Genomic DNA, 17042 nt, shown 5'->3' on the forward strand with positions numbered 1-17042 from the left:
TTATTAACTCTCTTCGTTTTAGACACAATTTAGTGTGTTGTTGTGGAAAGAGTGTATTCACAATGTTTATTTGGGAAGTATTTATTTTTCTATTTTTTCTGTCAAAAATGTTTTTGTAGTTTTGACAGGGTTAAATGGTTACAGGTTATTTGAGTGTGCAATTTCAGGGTTCAGGTTGGTTTCCATCTTAAAATTTGACAGTACCGGTCGCCAGGTCAGATCAGGACAAATCATCTCAGATAGAGGGCAAGTTTGGGCGTCAACTTAAAGCCTGTGCAAACTTCTAATCACCAGACAGTTGAGGATTTAACCCCTATCACCCCTACAGTACGTCCAAATGTGTTTACTTCCCTATTACATATAGGGATGTGAAATGCAGTACACAGTAAGTCCGAATTTGCAGTATTTAAAAAAATAAACAAAAAAAACAAGACACAAGAAATACCAGGATGACCTAATACTTTCTGTGAGATTCTGAAGCGTGCATCCGATGGACACTTTACTATCCCATGGGGCCACAGGAGAAGAGTCGTGAATGGCGGGGAAGCAACACCACTAATGTGTGTGACACATGACAGCGCCTGCATGGCAGATGTAGCGTGTCTGGATTGTATTCATACTACATACGTGCATACTTTATAGAACATACTTTGTTAATGCTCGCAAATGTTCTTCATCAAATGTAGCGATTTCATTTGCTGCAATAAGATTTCTGAGTGGCTTTGGCTCTGAGTCTGTGAATGGAGTGTAATTGCCAGGGTAATTATATCAGGGCAAATCTATAACTGCAGATAGCTGGCAAGCTTTGTTGCCGGCCTCAAAGTACATATGTTTGGGCTTTCATTAAACATGCATTGAACTGTATAAAACGTTATTTCTGAACTGCTGTGCCTATAATTTTCTTGGTACAACTCATTATAGACTCTCTGTTGCTAGGCTCTGTATCTCTCAGGTTTTGATCTTGACCACGATTTCTTGTGATTTTGATTATCTGAGATGCATCATTCCACTTATGGCATGCACATGCTGAAATATACATGAGCCCATTGTGTAACATGTTTAATATCTGTTTTAAGTGATGTTTAAGCACAAATATATTAGGCGTAAATAATCCGAAATGGGATTTACAGTGAACACTAACCTAGATTTCACACAACACCCAGCACCAAGACTACTACAGCAATGGAACAGAATACTCTAAAGACAAACTGCTCTTTATTTTCTGAGACTGCCACAGGCATTGATGACCCACTTCTGTGTCTCTATAAATGAATCTGTCCTCACTTTAGCAAATTATCCGCTTTTTCAAACAGAATCAATGGCTGCAGTCCACCCCTCCTTCAGGACTCAGCCACCATCAGCCACTGAACTACTTCACTGTTGCACTTGGATCATTAAGAATTTCCTACTGAAAAAACACCAAACACAATGGCCACGTCATTCTGAAAACTGCTTATTTCAAACTCATACTTCATTCAATGCACTGTATATAATGCACATTGTATTATAGTAATGGTTCTCACACGTATGTTCTGATAAAGTTACAGAGAAAAAAACATTGCTAAATGCAAATAGATAGTTCAGATCAAATTCTTTTTGGAGATTGCTTGACATGCTGTACTCCAAACATCATTCTGATACTTCTTTTATAATCGTTATGCACCCAGCTTTTATGATCTTTAATTAAGAGACATTATGGAAAATTTTTAATTTTTAAAATGCATTTGTAACCACATGACAGGGTTTAAATAGTCATGGCAAATCATTACATGTCCTTAGATAAACTTGTAAATGGGAGGGGAAAACATTAACATTAAAGACTCTGCTAACCAAACTTCATAGTATTTGCTGCATACCTGTCACTTAAGAAGCTAGACATATTATGGGTTTTATATAATAATATCGAAATTATATTGATTTCACTAACATTTTAAAGATATTATATTTTTGTTTACTATCAAACTATTTTGGTTTGGTGCTTCATTTCCAAAGCATCTGAAACTCTAGAAATTGGTATGATATAACAGAAAAAACTGTACAAGAAGACCAATCTAGAGGAATCATACTCTACACAGTACAGATGCAATTAAAAAAACAGAAGCAGAATGGATGGATGGAGGGAAGAATTGACAGACAGCTCAAATACCACTCATTGGTGCCATTTCCAACAACGGCTGGGATGACGTCTCTCTTTTAATGCAGGTTTCTGTCATACACGCATCCTGGTTAAGATAGCTGCCGTTGTTCTCAATGTCTGAGACTTCCCCTGTGATGTATTTAGATTCTGATGTAAAGTCTTCTTTGTGCCTCAGAAATGGAGTTTCCTGGCTTTCTGCTTGATCCTCCATTCCAGTACAGACAGACTGAAGCTCCTGAAGGCCAGATGCTTGGGAAAGTCCTGTCACATCTCCCACAAACTCGCTTAAATACAAATGTACAGGTGTGAATGTTTGATCTTTAAAAATAATTTCACATAACTTTGCTCTGTTCTGTGCCTTGCAGAACAACTTCTACAAATAGAAAACCAAGCTGGGAGTTACTTTCAACTACAGTATAATTGTACCACTAACATTTCTAAATTCATTCATTATTAGTTCTTTACCAAAGCACAACAGTAACAGAATGTCAACAGTGACATAAGGTAAACTAGCATGTGAACTTAGTAACTTGCTAAATAAAATGAGCTGTGATGGTATTCTTACCTTGTGCATTCCTCCTGGTTCTCAATTTGCTTGCCAGACATTTCAGTTTCATGCATGTGCATCATGTTTTTAGACTGTGTTTCCTCCATTTTACCCTCACCCTCTTCAGCCTGTTTCTCACTGCACCCCAACTGCTGGTGATTCTCTGCATTTCGGCTCTCTGTTCTGGGCTCTCGATGTCTGTGCCGTTTGTGTCGCCCACCCTCCACTACCCCTGCAATGGCGGCAGCCCGAAACTTTCTTGCCACACGATGCTTCCTTTCTGTATTTGAATGGTGGTTATTAACGCTCAGCCTCTCCTCCAGCCCCGATCCCATCAGGGGCAACGGCTCAGACTCTGGAGGTTCAGGGAGAGGAATAGTGATAGACATGGGTGGCTCTGGCAGGGGAATCCCCACAGACATTGGTGATTCTGGCAAGTGTAAAGGGCTTGTCTCAGGGGACATGCAGCTCTGTTGGTGATGATCACTCACTGGAGTGTCCAACTGATCCTCTGTGGGACTGCCAAACAGTACCTCACGACTGGCCATCTTGCGACGTTTCCGCAGCTGGTTTGTCCTTTGCTCCCAGACGGACATGTTGATCTTTTTGCGTCTCTCACGGCGGCCAGCAAAAGCATTCACAGGCTGCTCTTCCGCTTGTTTGCAAGCCGGTTCCTCCTCTGCCTCTGCTGGAGATGGTCGTCCTCGGTGGATGGCCCTCTTCCTGTACAAGTACGGTCTCCGTCTCCTTCTGCGTGGACATGATATATCTCAGTCACAAGAGTTATATCATTTGCAGCATGCACAATTACAATTCACAAGGGTGTGTGATAAAAATCTGGAAATTAGAATAAAAACAATGGCTTTCGATTCAGGCTAAATAAAACAGAATTCAAGAGAAAACCAGGGGGAAATTCTTGAATAAAAATTAAATAAATAGAGAAGAAACAATAAGAGAAACATAGTGCAAGGATCTACATGTCAGCAGGTAATTTGGAGTGTTAATGAGATGGACAGTGCAATGATAATGGCAGACACAACAGATAAAAAGATACATAGACAGTTGTACTTACAATTATGTGTATTCTTTTGTTGTCCATGAAATCAAATAAATGATTAATTGAAAATAAGCCATTAGTCTATTTGTAGATAAGACAAACCAAACAATTTGACAATCTGCATATTGCCAGACTGCACACAAGTCAACTCATAATTCATATAGATGGAAAGAAAAACTCTGACCCCCGTGGTCCCCTGTCCTACAGCTTAACTCCAACCTGAATCAAACTCAACTGAACAAGCTAATTAAGGTCTTTAGGATTACTAGAAAGTATTAGACAGGTGAGTTTGATAAAGGTTTGAGCTAAACTCGAGGGCCAGAGTTGAGTTAAACGTTAAAGGGTTCTTTGGCACTTCAGTACCATTAATGCCACATCACGCATTTGTGTGAAATGCACAAACTGTAATCAATGTTTTCGATGAGTTTTATCCAGTGGTTTTGGAAGTACACTTTTATGTCTTAATATTGCAATAACTAGATTAATTGTAGGTCGATTTTCATGTGCCCTTTCTCTCATACTATTCTCTCTATGCCCTGAGCAACTCTATTCAGCCAAAACGACTAGCATTTCTACTCATAACCTACAAGCTTCAGACTAGACAGGTAACCAGCTACAGGGACTGGCTTAACTGTAACTAACTCTCAGAAAATAAATAACATAATTGTACCTTTAGGGGTACAATGACTTGCCACTGGGGCTGTACCCTCAAGGGTACAATATTGTACCTTAACCTTTAAAAGAAACGGTACATATATGTACATTTTAATGCTTTTTGACCCTCAAAAATGTACATATATGTACCTTGAGGTCCAATAATAAGCCCTATGGCAGGGATAGGCAACTCCGGTCCTGGAGGGCCACTGTCCTGCAGAGTTTAGCTCCAACCCTAATTAAACACACCTGAACAAGGCAATCAATTTTTCAGGATTACTAGAGAGATACAGGCAGGTGAGTTTTTATCAGGGCTGAAGCTAAACTCTGCAGGACAGTGGCCCTCCAGGACCAAAGTTGCCTATCCCTGCCCTATGGGGTACGTTAGTGTAGATTGTACCTTGGGGGACAGAAATGGACTCCTACTGTACCCATATTTCTGACAGTGTGCCATTATGCAGGCATCTTAGAGAAGAGAGAAACTAGTCAAACAATTTAACTGCACTTGAAATGAAAATGATAATTACTTGTCAACTAGATGTGTTTCTCTGTTGCTCAAAATATTTCACATCTTTGTAATCTCAGAACATCAATGTCTTCTCTACTGATAAAAGATGCACAGTTGTCCTTAACACATCTGACTACTAGGTTAAAGTAGCCAAGCTTCTGTAAACTAATATCTAATTTTAAAAACATCTCAGGCTAGACTGTAACTGTTGTTCCCTGAGAAGGGAACGAGATGCTGCGTCAATTCTCTTAAGAGATGTTAAAGCCAGAACAAACAGTCTTCAGAGTGAGAAAAACCTTCTAATACCAAGGCCAAATACAAAGTCGGTACCCTTGTGTGTGTTTCAGGACTCATCCTCAAGGTACCATGGAGGAAATGAGACACCAACGGGTTTCTCCTCAATGACTGACCACCCAAAGGTGCGTGGTAAGCAGCTATGGCCACCACATACATTTTTAAATTGGAGGGAGATAACCCTGCAGAAAACCGATCTTTCAGGAACTCCAGCATTGTACCACCTGGGCAGCTACTATTATGAGGCTGCTAACTGCTACACTCTCAGAAAATAAAGTACATATGAGCTCCAGGGAAGAGATAGCCTGCGAGTGTCTCTTCGGACTGGGGCATCATCGTATAACCACATGCCCTTGCACCCACGATAGTCGAATAAGTTGACTTTGAGGGCACAAAGACACGCAAAGAATAAGGTTTTCCCCATGAACGAGTTAACGCCAGGGAGATCCTCAAGAAGGGGCAGTCTAGCTGTAATCTGGCCACTACACGAGTCACACCTTGAGTATCTTCTCACACGCTTTAACATAACAGGAGGAGCGCTCTGAGGCAGCGCTCTCACAATCCGTTTTAGATGGCTATTTCACTATTTAATTCCGAAGAATTAAATGTAGCCAGAGAACGGCCAGACAATATATTGATACAAGCAACTAACTTATCAAATTAGATGAGTATTCCTTAGTATTAAATGCAGCCAAATATCAACCAGACAAGTAAACACGGTCTAGATGAAAGGCTGGGCTTAAATCTTTCAAAGATCAGCCTGATATGTCTGTAACACAGCCATAGTGTGCAGTGCTGACCTGCTGCTGAAATGTGATGCCCCCGAGTGTCTCTCTGATCTGAGGCAGCATCGTATAACCACATGCCTTCGCACCCGCAATAGTCGAATGGGTCGGCGTTGAGGCCACAAATACACACAATGTATATTTTTTCTACAAGAGTTAACTCGCTTAAGCGTTTGGGGGTCTCTTGTTTCTAGGGACAGTGTAGTCTGGCCACTGCACGAGTGACCGCCTCGAGTAGTTCCCCCTGCGCTTTATTATCACGGGAGGGATGCTCTGAGGTGGCGAACTCAAGAGTTTCAGTGTCCTCTGCCCGAGCTGAAGAAGCGGCGGGGCACGCTTTGGTAGTCAGGCAAAAGGACATCACAATCTGGAGAGAGCAAGCAATAGGGACAGACCCGTCTCTCGCTTCTCAGCCAGATCGACATGCGAGCCACACGATCGCATTGTGGGTGCTAACCCTTTGAAATAAGCAAAGCGAACGCGAAGCACTTTAACTGTGAACGTTTTACAGCGCTCGCACTCACCATGCTCAAAAACAAGGGCTGCATACTCTACCCCCAAACACACATCGCTCATATTTTCTTTTCCTTTTTCACTTGTTGAAAAGAGTGAGAAAATTTTCTGCACACAGCGTAGTGAAACTTACTCCTAGCAGAGAGAGAGTCACACACTAGCTTTAGTCACACACATACACACAGTAAGGTCTGAAGACAAAAAGACCTGTCGATGCACCTGTGGGACATCAAATTATAGCCTCTGACGAGCACGCATTCCTATGACGTCACAATTTCCTTTGGAAAAAAAAAAAAACCTTCCTACCTTCCTAGGTAACAATCATGGTTAAAAAAAATCGATGCCTCAAAGGTGCAAAAGCCAAAGCCTAAAATAGAGAAGGACCTTCAGGGATTCTTAGCCTCTGCAAATCTTTACTGCATGGTCATCAGAGAGTTACAATGCAGCCAAATCAATTGTGCCCATTTGTGATTGAAATTGATGCTTTATTTGTGATTGTAACTGATGCTATATTTGTGATTGTACTTGGTGCTATACTGACAGGTTATACCCCATCCCTTATTTCTCATAGTCTTTCCCCAAACAGAAAAAAAACTAAAATGAAGGCTGCTCAAGTGGAGTGGTGACACTGGCTAAAAGGTGTATGTCACTAGGAACTTTGTTTTAATCAAAACTGGATTTGACCTCACTGCTACTTTTCAAACTTGTGTACACTATACACAATTTATGTCAAATTTTGGCAATCATAAATATTTATAATAAGCAAATCAACAGTCTTAGACTGCCTAGTGTGCCATTCTCATGGATTATGACATGCTCATTACTTGCAATGAATTTCAGCCTCCGACTTCTGGCAGTCAGAAATTTTGGGTAGCAGTCCTAAAATGTGACTACTTATATGATGCCAGTCCACAGAGGATCCAGTAGGAGGACAGAAACGAATGCTGCAATTGACATGCCAACTATGATCACAATGCCATTAAAGCGTAAGAACAAAAAAGATCACCATGGACTGATTTAAAATACTCAACACTGTCCAAGTCTTGGTTATGATGTATCATAGGAAAAAGGAACAGAGCATGAAACTATCTTGCCAAAAGCAATTGTGAACATAGTCAGATGCAAAACCATACAAAGAATCAAAAGGGTTTTTGGGGGCTTGTTTTGACCTCTCCTCTTCTGTGATTTTGGGTTATGTACTTTTGAATCTAAACTCCACTGTCTACTGTACTAACTTAAAGCTTCTAATCACTAAAAAAAAAAAAAAAAAAAAAAAAAAAAATGTATCTTTAAAATAAACACTACTCCCCCTGTGGTGTAGGCACTTGAGTTTCCTAGCAACTCAAGATTTAAAAAAAACAAAAAAAACAAAAAACAATTAAATTCTTACACCCTCAACAATCAAGATTTAAAGACAAAAGAGAACATGATTGTCATTCCAATTGACCAATTTAAGTGTTTATGTGTTCTTCCCTATCAAATTTGACCAGAACCAATACTGATCAAAAAACATGACAGACAAATGGTACATTCATATATGACACTTCTGTTCATGTGTTTGATGGGTCTGAAAAATTACATAGTAGCATAGTGTCATAGTGGTTTAAAAGCATGTCTGAAGCACAATAAGATTTGCATCAGTCAACATCAAATTCTTGCTAGATACTTTGACGGCTTTCTCTTACCAGCTTCTTAATACATGATACGAAACTGCATCCTTAATTTGAAAAATAGCTCATGTCAGAGAAAAAAAAGAAGACAAAAAACTTACTCTGAGAGGCCAAATTCTCTGCTTTTATAACGCTGATTGAAGAACTCTTCTTCCTCCTCCTCTTCTTCCTAACACAAAATAACACAATACACTATGAACTAACATTAAAAAACATTGTTATACTTTTCATTAGTATTACTTAAATGCATGATACACGATACATAATTAAAGATAAACTAATGAGAAGCATACATAATATGTTACTATTTTATGGATACTTTTCTAGCGCAAAGTCAGTGTCATATTATTTACGTTTATTAGAAAGTGGTTATGCTATTGCATTTCCTTCAAATATATATTTTTATGTATTAATACATTAGATATACCTGCTAAATAGTAGAATTCATTTAAGGCATGACTTCATATTTTAGATATTAATTTCTGTATTTTTTTAATGTGTAAACTGTAGATTACATTGAGTAATTGGCATGCATGCATGTTTTCCCCTTTTTTCTCCTTTGTTTGTTTTCTTGACGTTTTTTACTTCTATTGTATTATTGTAATTTTTTAAAGAAAAGAAAAGGAAACTGTTATGCAAAGTGTTAAGTTTCATTGTCTTACCTTAGTTAGTTCCTGTGCATTGGCTAGATTATCCACAGCAATGGCCAAGAATACATTGAGCAATGTGTCTGTTCAAAGCATCGTCAAGAATTTAGGTTCTATTTGAACAGATGTTTCAAACTTGCAACACGGTTTTCATGTGCAACAACAAAATTAGAGGGTTTTCCTTCATCTTTTGTCTATTTTTTTTTCATATAGAAAATAGTCATGACTGAAAAGGATACAGTTCCCAAACAAGGTTAAAACAATAAAGTAGATGGAGGACCACATTCCATACTGCACTCCTCCTTGGGATCGTATCCCATTGTACATCACCTCATTCCAGTCTTCTCCAGTAAGAATCTATGTTGAATTAAGAAATTCAGAAAGAGCAATTAAATGTTGGAGTTGCCACGATCTCAGCTTGTTTTTCCCTGTCTTGGACTTTTGTTATTTCCTGTCTTGTGCCATGTTTTGTAGTTTTTCATGTTGATAAGTCTCCCCATGTCTACCTTGTTTCCTCATTACCTTGTTAAGCTTGTTTGCCCCTGAGTATTTATATCCCTAGTGTTTCACTTGTTACTTTGTCAGTTGTTTTACATGTAATGGTTGCTTCTGTGATCCTCGTGGTTTTGTTCCTTGAGTTCTGTGTTATCTGTTTTACTTTATTTACCTTGTGCTACTTTATTAAAAAAAAACAACAACATGCTTTTAGATCCTCGCCTTCGCCTGCTTTCTCCGGCATGTTACAGGAGTAAACCTCAATCGAATTGCAAACAGATGGTCATATGATTTCAAAATGGCAGCCACAATGAGGGGATGAGCAAGAAAAATAAAGATAGGTAGAGATACGTATAGCCTTTTGAATCAAAAGCTTTTAAAATGTTCATGTCCACTGAAGAACAACACAAAATATAGTAATCTGAAGAGTCATACCTGAAAGACAGTCATGATGGCAGCTGGAAACGTGTCAAAATTAGTTGGAGTGTAATCTTCAAAAATGAACCTGTGGAAGAGAAAGAACGATTTCAACTAATTTCGCTAAAATTACATTTGTGTTTGTATTTTTTTTTTTATCCTTGTAAGCATCCATATAATTGAACCATTTGACTGCAAATGTAACCCTTTGACATTGCATGAAGCACAGATCTATTGCTTTTTTGAGACAATAGCATTTTATTTTTGTAAAATAACCCTAACCCTAACCCTTGCACAACTATGCATTATTACTAGTCAACTATTCAGCGAGTCAGAATTGACCTTACATAAATCACCTATATATAAATATACAGTGTGCTTTGCTTATAGTGAAAGTACTCTGGGTTTGCTTTATTTCTGTTTACCTGTAATTTTAAATATACAGGTGCTGGTCATAAAATTAGAATATCATCAAAAAGTTGATTTATTTCAAGAATTCAACTTAACAGGTGAAATTAATATATTATATAGACTCATTACATGCAAACTGAGATATTTCAAGCCTTTATTTGTTATAATTTTGATGATTATGGCTTACAGTTTATGAAACCCACAAAATCAAAATCTCAGAAAATTAGAATATTGCATGAAATCACACAGTAATTACACAGTAATACCATGGTTATTGTACCAGGTTTTGGTTCTTTTGGCAGTGTGGGCACGTGCAAATCCTGCTCCAAAATGAAGGAAGCATGAAGTGCTCTGGAAATGTCCAGGTAGACGGCTGCGTTGACTGGATTGAATAAAGCACAGTGGACCAAAGTCCTCTTTTCTGATGAGAGCAAATTTTGTATCTCATTTGGAAACCAAGGTCCCAGAGTCTGGAGGAAGAATGGAGAGGCACACAATCCAAGATGCTTGAAGTCCAGTGTGAAGTTTCCACAGTCAGTGATGGTTTGGGGTGCCATGTCATCTGCTGGTGTTGGTCCACTGTGTTTTCTGAGGTCCAAGGTCAACACAGCCGTATACCAGGAAGTTTTAGAGCACTTCTTGCTTCCTGCTGCTGACCAACTTTATGGAGATGCAGATTTCATTTTCCAACAGGACTTGGCACCTGCACACAGTGCCAAAGCTACCAGTACCTGGTTTAAGGACCATGGTATCCCTGTTCTAAATTGGCCAGCAAACTCGCCTGACCTTAACCGTATAGCAAATCTATGGGGTATTGTGAAGAGGAAGATGCAATACGCCAGACCCAACAATGCAGAAGAGCTGAAGGCCACTATCAGAGCAACCTGGGCTCTCATAACACCTGAGCAGTGCCACAGACTGATCGACTCCATGCCACGCCGCATTTCTGCAGTAATTCAGGCAAAAGGAGCCCCAACTAAGTATTGAGTGCTGTACATGCTCATACGTTTCATGTTCATACTTTTCAGTTGGCCAGCATTTCTAAAACTCCTTTTTTTGTATTGGTCTTAAGTAATATTCTAATTTTCTGAGATTTTGATTTCGTGGTTTCATAAGCTGTAAGCCATAATCATCAAAATTATAACAAATAAAGGCTTGAAATATCTCAGTTTGCATGTAATGAGTCTATATAATATATTAGTTTCACCTGTTAAGTTGAATTCTTGAAATAAATCAACTTTTTGAAGATATTCTAATTTTATGACCAGCACCTGTATGTCAATTACAGTATATTATTTAAAGGGCCCCTATTATGGATTTTTTGGAAATTACCTTTCATGTAGTGTGTAACATAGCTTAGTGAATGAAAACATCCTGAAAGGTTTTAAATTGGAAAGTGCACCGTATATAAAGTTATTGTCTTTTAGAAGTAAGAGTCGACTCTGAGTCAATGAAATGAATTGTTTCTAAAACAGTCTCCGTTACGTTGCGACATCAAGATGAAACATTAGCATATTGCCCGCCCACTTATTGCACGACACCAGGGAAATCTTTACCATGATACCTCAGCAGTATAATCCTAAACTTTTGCTGTGTTCCCTTTATTTTACTGACAACTGCTTCTCAAATCTCGGAGTTCAATATACACTGTAAATAATGGCTGTGAAATCTACAGTTATTTACTTTAGATTTCACAGTAACATTACTGTATAGGATTTTTACAGTAGAAAGTTTACATTAAAACCTTGTACACATGACAAAATCACAGTAGTCTAAGCATTACAGTTGAAATCACAGTAGTCAAAGCATTACTGTAAAAAAATCACAATATAGCCACGATAGTACTGTAAATAGTAAAGTAAACTACTGTATTTTTCCTTTTTTATCTTATCTTATCTTTCTTTTAACTCATAATGACTTACCATGGGATTTTTATTTTACAACCTAAGTTTTATCTTTCACTGGCGGAAATGGGCTTCATAAATTTATCCAATGAGGATCAAGAGACTTCAACGGTCAGTCACGTCATTGCAAACAGCAAAAAGTTCACTTCACTTCTAGGTTGAACGAACGTGTGTTAACTTTGGATAGTGTAATGGCGTGTATGTTGTACCTGTATTGTCATGTTCCTGTTCACCAAATGTCTTAAATAAATAACTGTTAACAATTTTCTTGTTGTCTGCAGTTAATTGAAATATTTTAGAATATGGTGGTGATTCTATTAATGATGGCTAATATTAAATCACAGTGATACAGAATTTAAATTGTACAGTGAGAAACTGAATTTACAGTGATTAACTGTTACCTACTGTTAATAGTACTGTATTGCCATATACAATACATAAAAAAACCAGTGCTTAACTGTTTTTATTTGTAAAGTAAATGAACCAGCACTGTAAATGCAATTGAAATCACAGTATTTAATTAATATTTCTTCTACAGTAAAATGATAAATACTGTAAATACAGCTAAAATCACAGTGTTTAATAGTTTTTGATTTTAAAGTGAATACACAAAATACTGTAAATGGAAGTACGGTACCTTTACTGTAAAACATATTCACAGTAACTTACTAGCTAATCGTTGCCACTGCCAGTAAGTTACTGTAAATTTAACGGTAAATTTTTTACTACTAGTTAATTTTTTTTAATAAAATTTAAAATACTTAGTTTTGAGTTTTATATTTTGTAGGTCTCCTGCTAACTGGCTAACTCACATTATCACTGTGTTACTTAAATACTTCTGCTAATCAGTTTGTGGGCCACAATTACCTAAAACTGTGTTTATTAATGCAGATTGTCTGTCGTTCTCACTACTTTAAGGAAAGATTAAGCATGGAGCAAGATTTGTTTTACCAACGTTTATGTTACATCAGTCATTCACACTAGAGCTCGGCTAATGTATACATTGCATACATGCACTGTTATTGATACAGTTTCCACGTGTTCACCTCAATGTATTAGAAAAATACTCTTTTTTATTACAATTATTACTCGTAAAATAATCGGTTTGTTGATGGACATGCACTTGTTAATGCTGATGGTGAGGAATTACAGTTGCAACATCTCATAATGTACGTCAAACTAAGCAGTGTATCACTGAGAAACACTGAGTCCTGCTCGAGCTGTACACAGTAAACCAATCACAACAGACTGAGCTGTCTGGTCAATCAGAGCAGAGTAGCTCGCGGAAAGGAAGGATTTAGGGAGACTGATTCATCTGATGAGTCATTTGAGAATTACTGAAAATGTGGTGATGTGCAAATGTATATTATGAGGAAATGAAACAGTTTTTTGACCTTTGATGCATGTAAACCTGTTGTAGGAGACTCCAAAACAACATTAGGAAACTTTAAAATAGCAGGGGCACTTTAAACCTAATGTCACGCAGTTACTCTGAAACAAGTGTGTGCAAAGGGGAATGATCTTTCTCTTGCCACCATGCATTGAACAAAGCTCAAATTAAGGTATCTGATAAACTAGCTAACACACACACACACTGCGTCATGTAGTGGCAGGACTAGTTGAGTAGTTGACTAGTTGGTGCAAACCGTGTGTGTGTGTGCATGAATGTGAAGACTGTGAGACGTTCGAGAAGGTAGGTCAGTCTTGAGGCTCAATTTAAATGTTTTTTCCCCCTTTAGATTCTTTTGTAGAGAATGTTTTAATAAATGAATGTAATGTTTTGTTGTCATATTTAAGTACAGTGTATCTGTAATTGAATGGTTTTATGCTTGTTTGTAAGAATGACTGAAAGAGGTCGGTGCTTTAATACCATGATCAATTTCTCACCTGCCACCAAACAGCTGCATGCCAAGTAAAGCGAAGACTACGATAAACAGAAAGAGGAGGAAGAGCAAACTAATGATTGACTTCATGGAGCTCATGAGGGACACCACCAAGTTCCGCAAGGATGTCCAGTACCTGATAAAACATAATACATGTTCTTTACATTGTCATTATTTTACCTTTACACTTTTATGTGTGTTTTGTAGTCAAGAGAATATGCAGCAGACACATCTGTGTTATATGCCCACTCATGCCTTTATGTAGTTTAATGTCAACAACATAATTAATTTGCATTTGCTGGTGGCCATCATACAAAAAAATCCTTGAATTGATACTTTGGATAAATGTTATAAACTTACTTTGTTATCTTAAAGATTCGTAGCAGACGTAAGGCTCTGAGGACACTGATGCCAAAAGACACTCCCGGCCTGAAGAATCCCCAAACCACTTCAAAAATACTTCCTACAATAACCTGCACAAAACGCAGAACATTATGCTTCGATCAGTGCCAGCATTTATCAGACAAAGGGTTGCATGTCTATTTGGTTTGATTGGAAACATGTAAAAGAAGCACTTACCCCACAATCAAAGCAGTTAAAGGATGAATGGAAGTACAGACGGAAACCAAGGCCATACATTTTCAGAAACATCTCAGCAAGAAAAAGTCCAAGAAACACGAATTCTGCGTAGTCTGCAAATTGTAAAAAAATCTTTTCAGTGGCAAACACCTACTGTAGGACCATGTATTAGCCTACCCTGTAAGTGAGCATAAAAACTAAATTGCTCCCATTAAAATCATTGAAGCTGTCTAGATCCATTCACAATGACAGTGATTCACTAGTTCACACTTACAAATAAGTTAGATAGAATAAATGCGTATTTGGCGTGCTGTCCGAGGAGAGGGCTCCGGGCTCGGTATTCGGCCCGAACCCAGAGTACTCCCCCCGTATTCCTGGCTGTAAAGATTAAGCCAAGAGTGAGGAGTCGGGGTGGTGGAGGGATGCTGAAAAACTGTCAAGGAATATTAGGTGAGTTGACAGTGTGGATATATATATACTTCTTGTCATGCTGATTAGGGTAGACATAATTGTTTGATGACGAGTAGATTGGATTGCTTATTTGAACGTGCTCCTCCCGAACTTTGTTTATAAAACATCATTTAAAGCACTTTCTGTTTGGTGGGGTGCAATTAATTGTTTCTACCCAATTGTACTATTTCATAGGTAGCCACAGCATCATGTTACTGACTGTTACTCGCCAAAAGTGTCACATGGATTTGGAAATTCTTACTGAAAATGATGGATGTCTGGTTGGTTTTTCTCTACAAATCACTGTCTGTGTGAAAATCACAGTCACAGTCACTGTACTGGTCAGTCACAAGCAGGTGCTCCTAGTTATGGTTTCTCTCTTTTATGCTCCTAAAAAGTATATTCCAGAGGTAGAACATTTAGTTACACCAGTGCACTAAGCATCATATTAAAGCACATTTGTAATGCAAATGAATATGTTTTTAAAAAACAAATATGTTTTTAAGTCATTATTCAGCCTCGGGTACATCCCTACTTGTTGTTATTCATAAAATTAAATATGGCGTCTACTCTGACAAAAAGTGTCCGCTTGTTCTTTTGAAATAAAAATGTAGGAACACTGACAGCTTCACGGAGCCCTCATGACAACACAACCTGCCTTGAGCTACAGAGTGCTGGATGCCCTGTTGTGCAGTGTGGAGTATTTTCAGCAACTCTTAAAACACTAGGGACCATTAAGTGAATGTCCGTCATCGATACACAGAACGGTTCTGACATGTTGAGCAGGCAGTGGGGCATTTTTCTGTCTGACAGGTCTATTTTGTGTAGTCATTTTATTAGCAGCAGTTTCAGTGGAAAACATAATGCTGCTCTAAAGTGGTTCTGTTAGTTGAAATGTGTCTCCTGATAAAATGTGCTTTCAAAGCTGTAAAGTATTAAGAGGTTTTTTTTTCTTTTCTTATCGGAAGCAGCATTCAGACATTGACCTTGGAGAAGGTGCTTCAAGGAGTTTGTGATCAGACCGCAAGTAAGCTGACTTGAGCACCACAGAACAGTGCTTCTCAAACCTGTCCCAAGGACCCCCAACCATTGCACATTTTGTATCTCTCTCATCTTACACACTTGATTCAACTCATCAGCTCAATAGTAGAGACCGCAAAACTTGAATTTGATGTGACCAATGTTCAGTGTTCAGTGGTGGGGGGTTCCCAAGACAGGCATAAGAAGCACTGCCATAGATCAGGGGTGTCAATTCCTGCTTCTGCAGGGCCACCTTCCAGCAGAGTTTAGCTCCAGCCCTAATTAAACACACTTGAACCAGCTTACCAAAGTCTTCAGAATCACTAGAATAATAATATAATAATAATAATAATAATAATTTGTTACATTTATATAGCGCTTTTCTCAGCACTCAAAGCGCTTTACATAGAAGGGGGGAATCTCCTCAACCACCACCAATGTGCAGCTCCACTTGGATGATGTGACAGCAGCCATAGTGCGCCAGAACGCCCACCACACACCAGCTTACTGGTGGAGAGGAGACAGAGTTGATGAAGCCAATCAGTATGGGGATGATTAGGAGGCCATGAGGATGGACAGAGGCCACTGAGCAAGAAAATCATGGGATTTTTAATGACCACAGAGAGTCCGGACCTTGGTTTAACGTCTCATCCGAAGGATGGTGCTTGTTACAGTATAGTGTCCCCGTCACAACACTGGGGTGTTAAGACCCGCACAGACCACAGGGTGAGCACCCCCTGTTGGTCTTACAAACACCTCTTCCAACAGCAACCTAGTTTTCCCAGGAGGTCTCCCATCCAGATACTAACCAGACTCAACCAAGCTTAGCTTCCCTGGACAGCCAGTCTTGGCCCACAGTTTGCACTAAACAGTGCTAATTCTTTCTTTCTGGGTAACAGATTGCACTCTAGTTACATATGCCATGGGTTATTTGACTTTCATTAGACTAGCCCTAAGGCTTTCTACTTATTATCTTCTGAACTTTCCATAAAGCCTAATTTCAAACAATGACAATAATTAGTAATTGAATTGCATTGGTCTAATATATCTGATCAAATGCAATCCTAAATA

General features: G+C 38.5%; 1 protein-coding gene across 1 annotated transcript in view; it reads right to left on the bottom strand.

The window, feature by feature from the left end:
- cacna1eb (calcium channel, voltage-dependent, R type, alpha 1E subunit b) overlaps positions 1 to 17042 on the bottom strand; it is a 96938-nt gene that overhangs the window by 41140 nt on the left and 38756 nt on the right. Inside the window, exons 12-20 of the mRNA XM_079876058.1 lie at positions 14502 to 14614; positions 14283 to 14395; positions 13927 to 14058; positions 9743 to 9812; positions 9052 to 9169; positions 8828 to 8895; positions 8267 to 8334; positions 2703 to 3434; positions 2147 to 2421 (exon numbers count right to left, since the gene is read on the bottom strand). Coding sequence (XP_079732184.1) covers positions 2147 to 2421; positions 2703 to 3434; positions 8267 to 8334; positions 8828 to 8895; positions 9052 to 9169; positions 9743 to 9812; positions 13927 to 14058; positions 14283 to 14395; positions 14502 to 14614 — 1689 coding nt within the window. The remainder of the gene's footprint in view (positions 1 to 2146; positions 2422 to 2702; positions 3435 to 8266; positions 8335 to 8827; positions 8896 to 9051; positions 9170 to 9742; positions 9813 to 13926; positions 14059 to 14282; positions 14396 to 14501; positions 14615 to 17042) is intronic.

This window comes from Squalius cephalus, assembly GCF_949319135.1.
Source record: "Squalius cephalus genome assembly, chromosome: 7".
NCBI classification, from domain to species: domain Eukaryota; kingdom Metazoa; phylum Chordata; class Actinopteri; order Cypriniformes; family Leuciscidae; genus Squalius; species Squalius cephalus.